Below are 18,392 nucleotides of genomic sequence, written 5' to 3' on the forward strand. Positions count from 1 at the left end.
AGCAAGTCCTGCCTCAAAAAAAATAAATGAATAAATAAAATAAAATAAAGAAAGAAAAAAAGAGAGAGAGAAAAGGAACACACACAAAAGGATGTGCAGGTGATGACCGCGGAGCTACATGTCAGCAACTTATTCTCAAATAGTTCTAGAAAAGAAGTTATTTAAACTATTCTACAACTTTTTTGTAAGTTTTAAATTCCTTTCTAAAAAAGAGAGTGAGACATATATATGAGATAACATTACTCACCTTATGATTAGAAAAATGTGCAAAATTTCCAGCACATTCTATTGGCAAGGCTGGTAGGAATCAGTCACTGACACATTCTGGTGCAAATGCAAACTGGCACAATCTCTACGGAGAGAAACTTTGGCAACATTTTTCTAGCAAAAGTACATATGCACTTATTTCCTAACCTAGCAATTTTACTTTCAGAATCCGTGCCGAAGATATACTGGCGAAAATATGAAAAGACATATGTACAAAGCTTTTTATTACAGCACTATTTGTAGTAGTAAAAAACTGAGAAAATTTTTTTCAATAGAGGATTGACTGAATAAACAATGGTTCCTCCACACAAGAGAGTACCATGCAGCTGAAATAATGAATGAAGAATATCTATATATACTAAATGGTCCCTGAGAAACATAGTTACGTAGGTAAAATATACACAGTAGGAAATACAGTTAAATATGTTTGATATATCTCTATTCATCTAGAAGATAGCAGTATAAACATATAACCTGTTTTGTATATGTAATACAAAACTATGAATATTATATATAATCTGTTTATATTTTTAAATGTAAGAATAAATAAAAACCAAAATGATGCTTCTAGAGAGAATGAAGACATAAGTCAGAAAGGAGAGGGATAGGAACCAGATTCCCTGGAATATCTTCTGTCCTACGGATTTGACTCTCAAACCATGTAGATATTTTCTATATCTATACAAAATAATACAAATAAAAATATGAAAAGCTAACACTAAAATCTAAAGCAAAAAGAGCGAAATAAACCTATCAAGTTGCTGGCATAACCAACAGAAAACTATTTTGAGTGACTTTAATGAACAATGTATAATTTGGCTGTACATTTCTAACAAGATGTCACAAATGGGAAAAAAAAATTCTAAAAACATCTTAAACTGTTTTTAGGAATTATATCAATGCTGAGTGCATTGGTTTGTCACTCTGAGGTTATTATATACAATGGGATAAAGCAAAAGAGTAATCTCTTCCTGTTTTTGAGAATCAGAACTTTGGGCATAGAGATAAGAGAAACACAAGTACAATGAATAAAGTAAAGTAAAAAGCCCATAGTTCTAAACTTGAATTGGAAATTATAAGGTCAGTATGACTATGAATTCTAAACTTGAATTGGAAATTATAAGGTCAGTATGACTATGAATTCTAAACTTGAATTGGAAGTTATGAGGTCAGTATGACCTCATAATGCATTTTATCTTAAAAAACTATTTCCTAAGTATGTTTTCTAAAAAGACCTAGAAACAATGACTAACACCATTAAAATGAGTACTTGTAACATTCTCATTGAGGTTTATAGTACCGTATCTGGTACTGCTATTTCACTGTCCATTTTTACGTATGGAGATGGCTTTTTTCTTTAAACCTCGTAAGCCGAACTCTGCTAGCTTCAGACTTTTCTTCTGTAGTTTTCTTACCTCTCTCAGCCTTCATAGAATTAAAGAGTTAGGGCCTGACTCTGGATTAGGCTTTGTCTTACAGAAGTGTGACTGGTTTGAGCTTCTGCTCAGACCACTACAACTTCCTCCACATCAGCAGTAAGGCTGCTTCGCTTTTGATCATTTGTGTGTTCACTTTTGGAGCAGTGCTTCTAATCTCCTTCAACAACTTTTCCTTTGCATTCACAAAGGAAACTGGTGCAAGAGTCCCAGCTTTCAGTGCATCTCGGCTTTCAACATGTCTTCTGCACAAAGCTTAATCATTTCTAACTTTATTTGAAAATCAGAAACACGTAACTCTTCCTTTTGCTAGAACACTTTTTAGAAACCAGCGTAGGGTTATTTATCGATCTAATTTTAATACTGTTGGGTCTCGGGGAGTAGGGAGGCCCGAGGAAAGACAGAGAGAGATGGGAATGGCCAGCTGGGGAACATCTAACACTGATTAAGTTTGCTATCTTACATGAGCATGGTTCATAGTGCCCCAAAGCACTTAGCATAGTAATATCAAATATCACTGACCACAGACCGCCATAACAGATATAATCACGATGAAAAAGTCTGAAGCATTTCCAGAGTTACCAACACGTGACACAGAGATATGAAGACAGCACATGCTTTTAGAAAAACGGCCGGATAGACTTGCTCAATGTAGGATTGTCAGAAATCTTCAGTTGGAAACAAAAAATGCAGTATCTTTGAAGCACAATCAAGCAAGGGGCAATAAAACAAAAGTGCTTGTATATGTATCATAAGTATATCTACACACGTACTTGACTCTATTGAGGAAATCTGAACATTGCCTGTATAACTATTTTCAAATTATGAGGTTTTAAAAGATGTGACAAAGGAATTAAAAAGACTCTTTATATTTTAGAGCTATATGCTGAAATATTTTCAAATAAAATATAGTATCTGGGATAGTTCCAAAATAATATAGGGTGGAGAGTTAATAGAACAGATGAAAAAGAGATTCAATAGGTTGATAATTATTTAATCTGTGTGACAGGTACATGAGGTTTTATTATAGTATTCTCTCTACTGTTATATATGTTCAAAGTGTTTTATCATAAAAAGTATGGACAAAAAAATAACCAATTATATTTTTAAAAGGTAAAAATTCACTTCCAGCCAAAAGAGAATAAAAAGGACAAGAATTATCTTCCCACTGGAAACAACTGTATAAAAGATATGAAAAAATGGGTTTTAGACACTGAACATCAAACAATGAAAGAGATGGGAAACAAATAAAGGTGTTCTACATTTGCCACGCTTACTGTCTTTAAAGAGGTTCCAAGCCACTAGGCAGAGAAGGAAAACCAGACCAAGTCCAGATGACTACTGAGTTCAGAACACAAAGATGAGCATCGATAGAGATCTTGGCAGCTTGAGTTCATAGCTGGGGAGGTAACTGTTCAGGGGAGAGCCAAAAAGATCTGCAGAGGGTCTCTCCTTAATGTGAAGCAAACTACTGATCAGCACATTTACATGATGGAACTACTAGCAAATGAACAACTGAACATTTACATTTTAAAATATCATTTACAATAGCATCAAAAATATGAATTACTTAAAAATAAATCTGAGAAAAAGTGTGTAAGACCCATACACTGAAAACTGCAAAACACTGCCAAAGAAATCAAAGACCTAAACAAACGAAGCAGTGTTATATTCATAGAGCAAAAGATTGAAACATGTTACTATGTCAATTTTCCATAAGTGTAGCTATAGGTTCAGCACAATCCCAATAAAAATCCCAGCATTTTTTATGCCTACATCAAAAAGTCTGATAGAGCACAAATAGACAACCTAAGGTCACACCTCAAGGAACTAGAGAAACAAGAATAAACCAAACCCAAACCCAGCAGAAGAAAATAAATAACCAAGATCAGAGCAGAACTAAATGAAACTGAAACAAAACAAAACAAAAAAAGCCCACAAAAGATAAATAAAACAAAAAGCTGGTTCTTTGAAAAGATAAATAAAATTGATGGACTATTAGTGAGATTAGCCAAGAAAAGAAGAGAGAAGATCCAAATAAGCTCAATAAGAAACAAAATGGGAGATATTACAGCTGATACCACAGAAACACAAAAGATCATTCAAGGATGCTATGAGCACCTTTATGCGAATAAACTAGAAAATCTAGAGGAGACGGATAAATTCCTGGAATTATACAACCCTCCTAGGTTAAACCAGGAAAAAATATAAACTGTGAACAGACCTATAACAAGCAGCAAGATTAAAGTGGTAATTAAAAAGTTACCAAGAAAAAAAAAGTCCAGGACCAGACAGATTCACAGGTGAATTCTATCAGACAGTCAAAGAAAAATTGGTATCAAACTTGTTGACACCATTCCACAGGAGAGAGAAAGAGGAAATCCTCCCTAAATCATTTTTTGAAGCCAGTATCACCCTAATACCAAAACCAGGGAAGAACATAACAAAAAAAGAAAACTACAGACCAATGTCCCTGATGAACATAGATGCAAAACTGCTCAAGAAAATACTAACTAACTGAATCCAGCAGCATATCAAAAAGATAATCCACCATGATCAAGTGGGTTTCATACCAAGAATGCAGGGATGATTTAACATCCACAACTCAATGAATGTGATGCACCACATAAAGAAGATTTAAAACAAAATCACATGATCATCTCAACAGCCGCAGAAAAAGCGTTTAACAAAATCCAGCATCCCTTTATTATTAAAACCCACAGCAAAATTGGCATAGAAGGGACATGCCTTAAGGTAATAAAAGCCATCTATGACAAATCCACAGCTAACATTATACTGAATGGGGAAAAGTTGAAAGCATTTCCCCTGAGAACTGGAACAAGACAAGGATGCCCACATTCACCACTTCTATCCAACATAATATTGGAAGTTCTAGCCAGAAAAATCAGACAAGAGAAGGAAATAAAGGGCATCCAAATCAGTAAAGAGGAAGTCAACCAGTCACTGTTCACCGATGATATGATAGTATACCAAGAAAACTCTAACAGCTCATCCAAAAAGCTCCTAGAACTGGTTAATGAATTCAGCAATGTTTCAGGAAACAAAATTAATGTATACAAATCGGTAGTTCTGCTATACATCAACAGTGACCAAGCTAAGAATCAAGTCAAGAATGTAACTCCTTTTATAATAGCTGCAAAATACAATAAAATACTTAGAAATATGCCTAAACAAAGAGGTGAAAGATCTCTGTAAGGAAAACTACAAAACCCTGCTGAAAGAAATTATAAATGATACAAACAAATGGAAATATGTCCCATGCTCATGGATGGGTAGAATCAATATTGTAAAAATGACCATACTGCCAAAATCAATCTACAAATTCAATGCAATTTCCATGAAAATACCACTATCATTCTTCACAGAATTAGAAAAAATAATCCTAAAATTCATATGGAACCAAAAAAGAATCTGCATAGCCAAAGCAAGATGAAACAAAAAGAACAAACCTGGAGGCATCACACTACCCAACTTCAAACTATAGTGTAAGGCCACAGTCACCAAAACAGCATGGTACTAGTATAAAAATGGGGATATAGACCAATGAAACACAATAGAGAACTTAGAAATAAAGCCAAATACTTATAGCCAACTGATCTTTGACAAACTGAACAAAAACAACAAGTGGGAAAAGGTCACCCTAGTCAACAAATCGTGCTGGGATAATTGGCAAGCCACATGTAGAGAATGAAACTGAATCCTCTTCTCTCACCTTATACAAAAACCAACTCAAGATGGATCAAAGGCTTAAATCTAAGACTTGAAACCATAAAAATCCTAGAAGATAACATTGGAAAAACTCTTCTAGACATTGGCTTAGCCAAAGGCTTCATAACAAGAACCCAAAAGCAAACACACACACACACACACACAAAGATAAATACATGGTACTTAATTACTTAATTAAACTGAAAAGCTTCTGCACAGCAAAAGAAATAACCAGCAGAATAAACAGAACATCCACAGAGTGGGAGAAAATCTTTGCAATCTATACTTCTGTTGAAGGACTAATACCCAGAATCTACAAGGAACTCAAATCAGCAAGAAAAAAACAAACAATGCCATCAAAAATTGGGCTAAGAACATGAATAGACAATTCTTGAAAGAAGATTAAAGATGACCAAGAAACATATGAAAAAGTGCTCAACATCAGTAATGATCAGGGAAATGCAAATCAAAACCACAATGCGATATCACCTTACTCCTGCAAGAATGGCCATAATCAAAAAATCAAAAATTAACAGATGTTCACAAGGATGTGGTGAAAAGGGAACACTCTTACACTGTTGGTGGCAACGTAAACTGGTAAAACCACTATGGAAAACAGTATGGAGATTCCTTCAAGAACTAAAAGTAGATCTACCCTTTGATCCAGCAATTCCACTCCTGAGTATCTACCCAGAGGAAAAGAAGTCATTACATGAAAAAGATACTTGCACGTGCATGTCTAAAGCAGCACAATTTGTAACTGCAAAAATATGGAACAAGCCCAAATGCCCATCAATCTATGAGTGGATAAAGAAAATGTGGCATGTATATAACATGGAATATCATACAGACATAAAAAACGAAATAATGGCATTTGCAGCAACCTGAATGAAATTGGAGACTGTTATTCTAAGTAAAGTAACTCAGAAATTGAAAACTAAACATCATATGCTCTCACTCACAAGTGGGAGCTAAGCTATGAGGATGCAAAGGCATAAGAATGACACAATGCACTTTGGGGGTTCAGGGCAAAGAGTGGGAGGGGAATAAAGGATAAGAGTACACACTGGGTACAGTGTACACTGCTTAGGTGATGGGTGCACTATAATCTCAGAAATCACCACTAAAGAACTTATTCATATACCAAAATAAATAAAAATAAATAAATAAATAAATTTTAACCAGGAAAAAATTATATTCCCCTTAAAAATATTTTATTTCCTTTAATTGGTTGGTTACATCACTAGAGTATATTTTGAACTTAATATTCTACATATGTATATACTATAAACAAGCCTGAAATAGATACCAAAAAGAGTTACTAACACAAAAATACATACATATTTCCACAATTTAGAATATACTTACCAGTTTCAGTAATTGCATAACCTGTATCACTGCACTTAAGGCTAAACACTGGTAATCCAGCCAGATATACAGCATTTTTGTGTTTTTCAGAATGTATTACAAATTATTTTTTTTAAAAAAGAGCTACATTTTTAGTGTGTGCAGATGTGAATTTTGGCTTACAGAACTGTTTTTAATATTCATCTATGGTATTTTCTTGGCAAAGAAAATCAACATTTGTTCCCACTGCATGACTTTAATAGACAGATCAGTAGACATCCTAGGAATACTCTAAGGAAGCAACCCCAGGTTATGGAAAATATCTCATCAAACATTGGCATCTTTGAATTTTATTTGTGACAATTGTTTATGTTATTGTACATTTCATATTAGTACTTAATAGGAATTCTAACAGATTTTTAAATGAGCTTCTAAGGATTTACAAACTGAAGTCTGTATTTCTATAAATTATTGTAATTCTAAAGAAATCCCAGCATTTTTTAAAGAAATTGACAGGTTGAGTTCAAAAGTCATATGGAAACCCAAAGGGCTCAATAGTGTCAAAATAACTCTAAAAAAGAAGAGCAAGGCTGTAGGACTAACATTACCCTATTTCAAGACTTATTAACTTATTAAGACCTATTAAAGCAACATTGTATGGTATTGATATAAAAAAGCAAATACAAAAAAAGCAAAAAAATAAAATTGGGTAGGAAATCCAGAAACACATCCACCCACATGTGAACAATTGATTTTTGACAAAAGGTGAAAAGTCAATTCAGTGGAGAAAAGATAATCTTTTCAACAAATGGTATTGGAACGTTTGGATATCTGTTTGCAAAAAAATGACCCTCAATCCAAAAAAAAACAAAAGCCAAAATCAAAATGTAACATAGAACTACATGTAAAACCTAAAACTCTGAAAGACAATACAGAAAATCATGGTGACTTTGACAAAATATCTTAAAAATTACATCAAAAGCATGATCCACAGAAGAAAACATTGATAAACTGGACTTTAACAAAAATTAAAATGTCTGCTCTTGGAAAAACACTGTAAAGAGAATGGGAAGGTAAGTCATAGACTGAGAGAAAATATTTGCATATCATTTATCTGATAAAGGACTTATATCCGTAATGTGGAATAAACTCAATTTTAATAATAAAAATAATCTAATAAACAACAAACTTGAACAAATACTTCACCAAAAAAGCTATATGATCAGCAAATAAGAATTTGAAAAGATATTCAATGCCATTAGTCATTAGGGAAATGCAAATTAAAACAAGGATGAAATACTACCACACACTAAAGTGGCCAAAATTAAAACGACTGGCCATACCAAGTGCTGTCAAGAACGTGGAGCACTTAGAACTCTCAGGCTGCTGGTGTCAAACGGTGCCACCACTTTGGACACAAGATTGGCAGTTTCTTAAAATGTTAAATATCTATCTAGTACATGACCCAGCTGTTCCATAGCTAGGTATTTTCTCATAAGAAATGAAAGAGCATGTCTATACATGGCTTGTACCTAAATGATCATAACACCATTACTGGGAATCGCCAAAGACTGGAACCCAAATATGCATTGACAGGTGAGTGGATGAACGAACTCGTGTATCTGCACAATGAGATAGCCTCAGAAATAAAAGGAATGAATGATTGATGCACTTAATAAAATGGATAAATCCCAAAATAACTATGAACTTTGATCTCCCCCTAAATTAACCAAAAATGTATTATAAAAGACCCCAAAGAATACATACTGTAAAATGCCATTTATGTATTAATATTGAGCCTGGAAATGAATCTACAGTGACAGAAAGCTGATAAATGATTGCCTGAGGGATGCGGGAGGTGGGAGGAAGCGGGAGAGAAAACAACTAGAAGCAGGAACAGGGCAACTTTTGGGAGTGATGAACCGTCATTATCTTGAGGATTATGATAGCTTCATGGGAATATACACATGCCAAACATATCAAATACTACACTATAAATATGTTAAGTTTACCAATGTCAATTCTACCCCAATAGTAGTTCTTAAGGTAAAAAAAAAAAAAAAAAAAAATCTTAAGTTCCTCATCCCTTTGAACAAATGCCTAAGGAAAAATGAATATGAAGATGAGAATACCAGGAGCAATCAGAAATACAAATTTAAATTATTTTCTGATTCCATGTGAATAGTACATAGATCTAAAATAATGGAACTTACCTTTTCTCCCACACACAGAGACTGTAATGTTATTATGTGACTCGACTAGATGGTGGAGTTTTACAGATTGCTGAAAAAGAAGGGAAAATGGAAAAGTGTTATCTATTTGAGCATAGTTTCTAGGTATTATTAAGTAAGGTGCTAGGCTTCTTTAAAGATGGAACACTGTCTTATTGCCAATTGAATGGAATGTATTGCCTACAAACAAAGGACTACGTAGCTCATTATTTAATTGAAAAAGCATCCAATTCCTAGTGATTTTCACCCAGCAGTAAGTATGTTTTCTTCAGCAGAAAGGAATTTCCAGCATGCTCTTTCCACTCAGAAGAGTTTTTGACACTGAACTCCAGCCTGGGCAACACAGCAAGACTCCATCTCAAAAAATATATAAATAAATAAATATAAAAATCAATAAATGAATAAGGAGTTTGATGGTTCCTGCTACTTCCTCATAATATTTGTTGTTGTAATACATGAAATATATGGGATGAGAGTGAATCAGTAAGAGAAATAAAAAACACAATTATATTTGATTCCACATTACTGGGAAACTATTGTGTAAAAGACCTCCTGCTTGATTCTGGGGGTTAAAAGTCCCAATCATTTAATGTGTTCATTTTGTCATCCTGATTTTGTCATTTAAGATACTTCCTAAATTCCCTAGCTTCAAATTATTTGCAAATCTGATAAATGTGTTCTAAAAATGATTAACAGAATAAGCCATTGTCAAAAAGACAGGTGTTTGGCTTTTGAGTAACTCATTCTTTTACTCATTTGTGCATTAATCAACAAACATTTATTGAGCAAACTTTAATATTTCAGGAATAGAATGAACAAAAGAGATACGGCTCTTAACAGCAAGAAATTTACAATCTACTGAGAAAAGTAGGTTTTAATCAAGTAACTACATATATAAATGTATAATGACAATCAGGAATAAGAAGAAAAAATAAAGTACTTTTGGATCTTATATAGCAAAGGGAATCAATCAGGAGAAATCTGCCCTGAAGAAGTGACATTGAACCTAAGATCTGAGTAGGAGTTATTTAGTCAAGGGGTAAGGGCAAATTATGAAGATGAAAAAAAATTGGACAATTCCAGGTGGCATATCAAACTGTTCTGAGGTTAGAAAAAAAGAGTATGTGTCAGGAAACAAAAAGATCTAGTGCATCTGGAGGGCAGAAAGCAAGGGAGATGCTGGGTGAATCAAGGCAGGAGAAAGAAGTCAAAGCAGCAGTTACACGTACACGTGCAGCAGCAGTTCGTAGAGAGGGCCCGAGGAATGTCCCACAGGGGCTGAGCAGGTATACTGTTTTCATAATAGCACTAAGACGTTAATTGCCTTTTAGAATCTTATTCTCGCACAAGTGTACAGTGGAGATGTCCAGAGGCTGAGTGGTGTTTCATATCACAATAGACTAAATGCAGAAGCAGTTACAAAAATCCAATTGTCAGAAATTAAAAAAAAAGAAGTACAATTATTAAAGTATTTAAATCAACTGATATAGAAATTTTTTTAAAGACTGCCACGGTCTGAATGTGACCCAAAATTCATGTATTGAAATCCTAACCCCCGAGATGATGATATTAGGAGGAGGGGCCTTTGAAAGGTGATTAGGTCATGAATAATTTTAGTGCCCTTATAAAAGAGGCCCAGGAGAGATGTCATGTCTCTTTGACCATGTGAGGATGCAGTAAGAAGGTGCCATCTCTGAACCAAGACGAGAGACCTCACCAGACACTGAATCTGCTGGCGTCTTGATCTTGAACTTTCCAGCCTCCATAACTAAAGAAATAAATTCTGTTGCTTAGAAGCCAAAAAAAAAAGAAAATCCAATTGTCGTCTATTAAACCAAACATAAAAGAGATTTGCAAAAATGTAAAATAATGCCGTTCTCCTTACTAAATTATTTTTATTTTGGAAAATACAGTTGTCTTTAAATATATATTTATAAACAAATATGTTGTTATTATTTTAAAATAATTAATAAATATTTTATGATTCTGAGTTTTAATTCTTAATTTGGTAAATACCAATAGATATAACCTACAAGATTTAAAACTCTTAGAGATCCTCAGTGATTTTTAAGAGTTTAAAGAGCTCTAGAAACTAAAAAGTTTGTGAGTCTGGAGGTAAAGCTTTAAAGTCTGCGATGAGATTTAGAAGTTTATTGTAAGAGCAATGGGAATATTTTGAAGCATTTTAGTGATAAAAGCTTGTAAATAATCGTGTTCTGCAAGAATGATGTATGGAGGCCAGATGGGAGGTGACTGCAAGGTAGAAAACGATACTAACTCGAACCTTAATAGTGCTAGGGTGGAAAAAAGTGAATGATGCCAAGAGATATTTAGGAAGGAAAAATCAAAGGACTTCCTGTGTAATTGAAGGGGAAGAAGAAAGTTTCAAGGTTGGCAACCAGATTTCTGGCTTGTGCAACGGAATGGTCAGTAGTATCTGCTATCAAATCAGAAAAACCTAAGTGCAGATTTGAGGAGAAGAATCCTTGAGTTTTATGTTGAGAATGTTGAATTTAAGGTAATTTTTTGATATTAAGGTGGGGATATCAAATAGGTAGTTGAAGCTATGAGTCTGGAACTGAAAAGAGATATCTGGATTTGAGCTATACATACAAATTTGAAAGTCATTAGCATATGCCTTTGAAGTCATTGGCATGTACGGCTATAAAAATAATGAAGAATCTTTTACGTACTTGCATGAAAAGATCCTCAAGATATATTAATAGTAATTTTTTAAATAGCAAGTTAGAAAATAATGTAATTATGCTACCACTTAGATAAGAAAAAAAGAAAATACATATACTTGTATTTGCTGCGTTTGCCTAAAAACTTTTTTGGAAGATTACACAAGAAACTAACGTAAGCAGTTGGCCAAGTGGAGTGGGAGAGACAAATGGAGCCTTTACATTATATGCATTTTCCTGTTGTTTTGACTTTGGAACACTCATTTTTTAAAAGTCAGATAGAGAAGGACGAGCTATCAAAAGAGAATGGAAAAGAGCAGCTGGAGAGGATGCAGAGTGTGCTGTCACTGAAGCCAAGGAAAAGAGTGCGTCAGAAAGAACGGAGCAGTTAACTGTGTCAAATCCAACTGAGAGGTTTAGCGAAATCTGTACTGCGGAAAAAAAAAAATCCACCGCAGGGGGACCATAACATTAGCAAGCAAAACACCAAGAACCCAATAAAAATTGATAAAGGACACAAAGAGTTCACAGTAAAAGAAATACAAATGGCCTAAAGTGTGAAGAAATGCTCAACTCATAACAGAAAACATGTGATTGGAGTTACCGAATTCTGTTTTCACTTATATTGGTAAAGATAAGAAAAACTTATCTACTGTTGCAAGGAATGTAAATTGGTATTACTTTTTTATGTACATAGAGAGATGAGGTCTCACTATGTTGCTCAGGCTGGTCTTGAACTCCTGGATCTAAGCTATCCTGCCACTTCAGCCTCCCAAAATTCTGGGATTACAGGTGTGAGCCTCCATACCTGGCCAGTATTACTTTTTTTAAGAGGCATTTTGACAACATGCATTAAAATAGTGTACCTAGCTTATGACTAAGTAATTTCAATCGCGAAATTTTCTATATATCAATACAGATATTTATAAGCATATATACTTGTTATATACATATGTATACATATGTAATATGTGTCATATGCATACATATATATAGATGTATGAAAAGATATATGTGCAAGGATGCTTTTGCAGCATTGTCTTAGTAGCAAAAGACTAGAAACAACCAAATGCATATCAATATTGGACTGGTTAAAAATTATGATACATCTAGAGAAAATGTATTTGTGCAGATGCAGAAAGATATTTAGGATATAATAGGTAAGAAATTCAAGTGGAGGCTGGGCACGGTGGCTTATGCCTGTAATCCCAGCACTTTGGGAGCCCGAGGCGGGTGGATCACTGGAGGTGAGGAGATCGACACCACTCAGATCATCATGGTGAAACCCTGTCTCTACTAAAAATACAAAAATTAGCCGGGCGTGGTGGCACACGGCTGTAATCCCAGCTACTTGGGAGGCTGAGGCAGGAGAATTGCTTGAACCTAGGAGGCAGAGGTTGCAGTGAGCCAAGATCGCGCCATTGCACTCCAGCCTGGGTGATGAAAGCAAAACTCCGTCTCAAAAATAAATAAATAAATAAATAAATAAATAAAATTCAAGTGCAGAACAGTGTACATAGAATATATTCGTTCTGTTAAACAAATTAATGCATATGCATTTAATATTGCTGAAAGTATACAGAAAATAGGGTCCCAGTGGATGTATCTTGAAAGAGGACCTGAATACTCGGAAGTTTTCCCAACGGGAGGGAGGCTTAATTTTTGTTCACACTCTTTTGTTCTGTTTGATTTTTATTTTTATCATAGCCACATATTGCCCTGTCTATTAAGGAAAAAAAAAAAGCTAATTTTAAAAGAACTTTTTAAATTTTAAAATGATCTATGGGCTTTGGGATCACAGTGGCGACCTTAACAAGATTTGTTTAAATGGAGTCATGAGGGAGGAAGGCATGTCGGCATGACTGAAAAGTAAGAGGAACATGAGTAACTAATGATAACAGACACAAAGACGCTAGAAGTTTTACTGTGAACAGAAAAAGAGTGATATAGTAGTAGCTGAAGGCAGAAGCATGGTCAAGAGAAGAAACTTGTTTGAGTTTTGTTTTCAAGTTAGGAGAATTTGAGAATGTTAAATGTTGATGGGAAGGCTCTTGAGGAGAAGAGAGGAGTCACTCGTGGACTGCAAAAGCACCCCAAGAAGGTGGAAGAGGAAGGTCTCGCAGGCACGGCCAAGGGCACTTCCTCCACTGGAATGAGAGGTCAGGGCAGGAGGGGGCTGCAGAGATGAGTCATTTGGCACTCGGAAAGTGGGGAGTTGGACAATTTTCTGTCTTATGGCTTCCATCTTTTTTGTGAAATAAGTGGTATCTGCCGAATTAAAGAAAGAGTGGAATATGAGAAGACGGGCATCTCAGACACCAGAAGACAGAGATGGCTTGAAACCCTCATTTCAGAGGACGGGAGAGTACCTCGATTAGAGATGAACAGAAGGCTTGCCCAGATGAGGTTGGAATTCGCAGATTTATAGTGCAACCAACCAATCTGTTCTATGTAATTTTTTTTCCAACAGTATCTAGAAACCTGGTGTAGGCATAAAGAAAGCAGGAGTTGGACTGCGGCCTTGACAAATGAGTACCAGCCAAACATAAATGGCAAAGGAGTTCATATTAAATAGACTCCTCCACCTTCCATCTCTCTTCCACCATCTTCAAGTCCCATCAGTATTCTCTACATGCATTTTTTCACATATTCACAGTTCATAAACCTTTGCATGTTGTTCTGCCTAATTAGTCTTAAGTAAATTAAAGAGAGAGGAAAAATAACTTCAAATGTCAGAGATTGGAATGGGGGGAAAGGGAAAGAACTAAATTGTTGAACACTGCTTACTGTGCGACATATTTATAAACTTGGTCTCATTTACTAAGGAGTAGGAAGTGACTATTTCCTGATACTCCTTTCTAACAAATTTTTAATAAAGTCACTATTCTTCCCTTTCTGAAACCATAGAACTAATAGAGAAACTCACCTCTCTGAGATCATATACTGTCAAAGATATGGAAATTATGGACATGATTATGATGGCGAAAGCATATTCCTTATAGTCTTCACTAAACCACAAACAGACACTGAAGAGTTGAAATATATAAAATGGATTTAGAACCTGTTGGCAGACATAAAAACAGGAAAGCAAGCGAGATTTTTAGGCTTCACACTTAGCTCTTTATTTACTTGTTTTCATAATCATCTTCATGACATACATCATCCCACACAATAGTTTTATTATATTTATTCAGCAACTGACAAGTGCCAGACACTGCTCTAAGCAACTTTACTTGAATTTTCTCATTGAATTCCCACAATTACCTTATTAACCAGAAGTTACTTATCTCCATTGTAATGATAAAGAAACTGAACCTTAGATCTTGAGAAATACATCCAAAGTCATGCGACCATGATTGCCACAGACCCAAGACTTAAACCCAGGCAATCTGACCCCAGAGCACTTACTTTTAATCACTGCCGCACTTTACAATTTACAAAGTAGTGTCTCATGTATTGACATGTTGACCATCACAATAGTTATTTAAGGAGTAGATGTTGTCATCTCCTGTTTACATTTACTGGCCTTCAGAAAGGTGAAGTATTAGTTCAGGTTTACAAAGTTAAAATACTTTCTAGTCTCTTCTTCTCTATGACATAACACCTGCCATATTTGAAGTCGTTAAGGAACTTGATTAATGGGTGAGTTGAAGACTGCATGTTCTCGTTAAGTAGAAAGCAGTATAAGCTGCAAAAGAGCATCTAGAACACTGTGCGAGAGAGTAGCTGTTAACTTCAACAGCTGGAATTCAGCTTTGGTCAAAAAACATATTGTGCCTTCACTGAAATTCCCCCTAGTTGGTTTCCTTCTGTCTAAAACAGAAATGGCAATCCTTTCTTCTGGTTAGAGAGGCAGCACACAGAAACATTCCCCTTGGTTTGTTTTACTTTCTTTCATGCTTGACAGCTTGCTGGAAATACTTTAAAAGCACCTTAACTTTAGTAAGCTTTTCTAAGGCAAGGAGGAGAGGAGAGGGAGCACAGGGAAGCCAGAGTACAGCTAGAGGGCTATGGTTTGATAATAATCATTGTAAAGTGAAAAAATGAGGATCCCAGTGATAGGGTCCAAAAGGGAAATTTCATCTTATACCTTGAGATCTGCAGTACTAATAAGGCTGAATAAATGGGGTTTTTTCTTCCTACATTTTTAGGCACCAAGGAACTTGCATCTGTTACCTAACAAAAGGATTAGCTTAAAAAAAAATTGAGTTTCACAAAGTTAAAACAAGTTAAGCAGCACAGTATTAAAAAAGAAAAGAAACATTACATTCATCCAGCCACTAAATGTTAAGTAAGTACAATGAGTTTCACACCCTGTCTTGCATATGGCAATCTGCAAAAGAACCACTTGAAGAAAAAGAGTAACCAAGAGATATGAGGATAATATGCTTGGCATACTTGCAAAATATATTCTATATTATAGTTACTTATTAACAAGTAGCACTCCTGATTGTTTCACTGGAGTCAAACTTCTTTATTTTCTATCCAACACCAAGAGAAAATGCTGGAGAAATTACCTCCTTGATGAGCAGTTTCCAAATTGGTGTAACTTCAACATCGATAGTATTAGGCCCACATATTAACCTCCTATAGAAAGAAATCACATATCACTCCATCACAAATAATAAAATTAAAACTCACTCCTCACCTATTCAGAAAAAGTCTATTCCATGTTCAATTTCTCACTCGTGGGACCAATATAAGCCTCCCTTGTTATATACTATTCCCATCCTTCTCAAAATAATGGGAGGTGAGGGTTCCCAGTTGCAAAACCAATAAATATGACCATATTACTTCCAGAACTATATTCTTCCCAAAGTCTAAATATTTTTCTAAATGGTATTTTGGGTATTTAATATTAAATATTGTCTCATTCAAGTAGTTTCAGGATTGGCATGTTCCCAACTCTGTCTCTCCTCAATTCTGGTTTTATTACTATAAGACCATGAGACAGTTAAGAGAAAATACCTTTATTGATAAGGAAATGCTGTTTCTACTTTCCTACCCCTATTTAGTAGTTCTGGAAAACTTCAGAACGTATTTTAATGTAGGTGGAAAGTTCTGTGATCTCAAAAATAACTCTACATGCATAACTATTCGGCTTTTTGATTCAGTGTCTCTAAAACTCAGAGATGTGTTTCTTTGATTATGCAGAGGAAAGACATTGTACGAGTTACGTTACTGTTGAAAACACTAACCGCTTTCTCTGTGTCTTCCACCTCGATGCTCAGATTAAATAGCTTGGTCAAATGTATGAGAGCAGTGCTTCTCAAACTTTAACATTTATATAGCTCACTTGGTGATACTGTTAAAATGAAGATTCTGATTCAACGGGATGAAAAGTGGTCTGGGATCATGCGTTTCTAACAAGCTCCCAGCTGATGCAGATTCTGCTAGGCTCTACATCTCTTCAAAGTACTAGAAATGGGGAAGGGCGAAGCATATGAATCATAGAAACTTAGAACAGCAAGGCCTTTAAAGAGTCCTTCTCCCCCTGTCTATGATTGGGAAACAAAGGTCCAGGGAGGAAAAGATATTTGTTCAAAGCCCACAGACTCTTGACATACCAGTGCCCTCCCTAAATCTCTCTCCTCTGCCTAATAATTCATTTGGAATTGTGGAGCTACACATCTTGCATGGTGTTCTACTGCTGCTCCATGGTTATTATTTAACTGCATTATCATGATCTAAGATGTATTTCTAGATTATAACCTAAACTGGCTCAACTTTATATTATAATAACCTTGAGAAACATTGTATGGAGTAGAAAGAGCACTACATCTGCAGCCAGGAGTGTGGGCCTCGAATTAGTTCTTCCGCTACTAATTCCCATCTGTGTGACCTCGTTCCGGCCATGAAACCTTTCTGAGTCTCAGATTTCTCGTTTGTTGTATGGAAATCGTGATAATGTCTGTTCTACCTGCCCCATAAGGTTGCTCTGAAGATGAAGTAATATAATGTATGTGAAAGATTTAATTTAATAATACTAAATAGAGCTTTACAATATTTTCTGATATTAATCCATTAAGATAACTATTTACTGAGCTGTCTATTTGGCTAACTGATAATAATCCTTTTGAGCTAGTATAGGCAATAACATGCATGGTACCTAATCTCTTGTTCTTCTCTTGTCAAGCCTGATCCAAATTTTTGATGTATCTTGGCAGAACTGAGCCAGTCTTCCAAAGAGCTAAAATAATAATAATGAAAAGAACATATTTAGCAATAATATTTTTGAGATAACGTTTTTCTTCTTTGGCTGTACTGGCTAAAACAACTTACCCAATTTTCTGGAACTGTCCTTCTAAGTAGTTCCAAACATATCTTATTTTCTGCACTTTTATGCATCTCACCTGCAAAAGAAAAGTACTAAGAAAACCTCTAGTTTGAGGATCAGAGAATAAACAGCAACCAGTGGCTAAAGAAGCATTTGTTTAAAAAGCAAAGATAAAACTTTAACATACTTATTTAAGATTTTATCCTTTTCTAACTTATCCTTTGCTTTTCTACTATACAAATGGTACTCTTTATTAGAAGTCATCATTTAATCAACATGTATCATGGACCTACTATATAGAAAAATATATATGAATAAAACTTAGTCTCTGCATTCTACTACTTTATAAACTAAGAAGGAAAAATTTCCAAAAAAAAAAGACATAGAGTCCAATATGTACATGTCAAAAAAATTAAAACAT

General features: G+C 34.9%; 1 protein-coding gene across 1 annotated transcript in view; it reads right to left on the reverse strand.

Moving 5' to 3' along the window:
* ATP13A4 (ATPase 13A4) overlaps positions 1–18,392 on the reverse strand; it is a 156,842-nt gene that overhangs the window by 74,386 nt on the left and 64,064 nt on the right. The window contains exons 4-8 of the mRNA XM_025376149.1: positions 17,977–18,047; positions 17,804–17,884; positions 16,212–16,281; positions 14,621–14,755; positions 8,993–9,062 (exon numbers count right to left, since the gene is read on the reverse strand). Of these exons, the coding sequence (XP_025231934.1) occupies positions 8,993–9,062; positions 14,621–14,755; positions 16,212–16,281; positions 17,804–17,884; positions 17,977–18,047 (427 nt within the window). The remainder of the gene's footprint in view (positions 1–8,992; positions 9,063–14,620; positions 14,756–16,211; positions 16,282–17,803; positions 17,885–17,976; positions 18,048–18,392) is intronic.

This window comes from Theropithecus gelada, chromosome 2 (assembly GCF_003255815.1).
Source record: "Theropithecus gelada isolate Dixy chromosome 2, Tgel_1.0, whole genome shotgun sequence".
In the NCBI taxonomy this organism is placed as follows: Eukaryota; Metazoa; Chordata; class Mammalia; order Primates; family Cercopithecidae; genus Theropithecus; species Theropithecus gelada.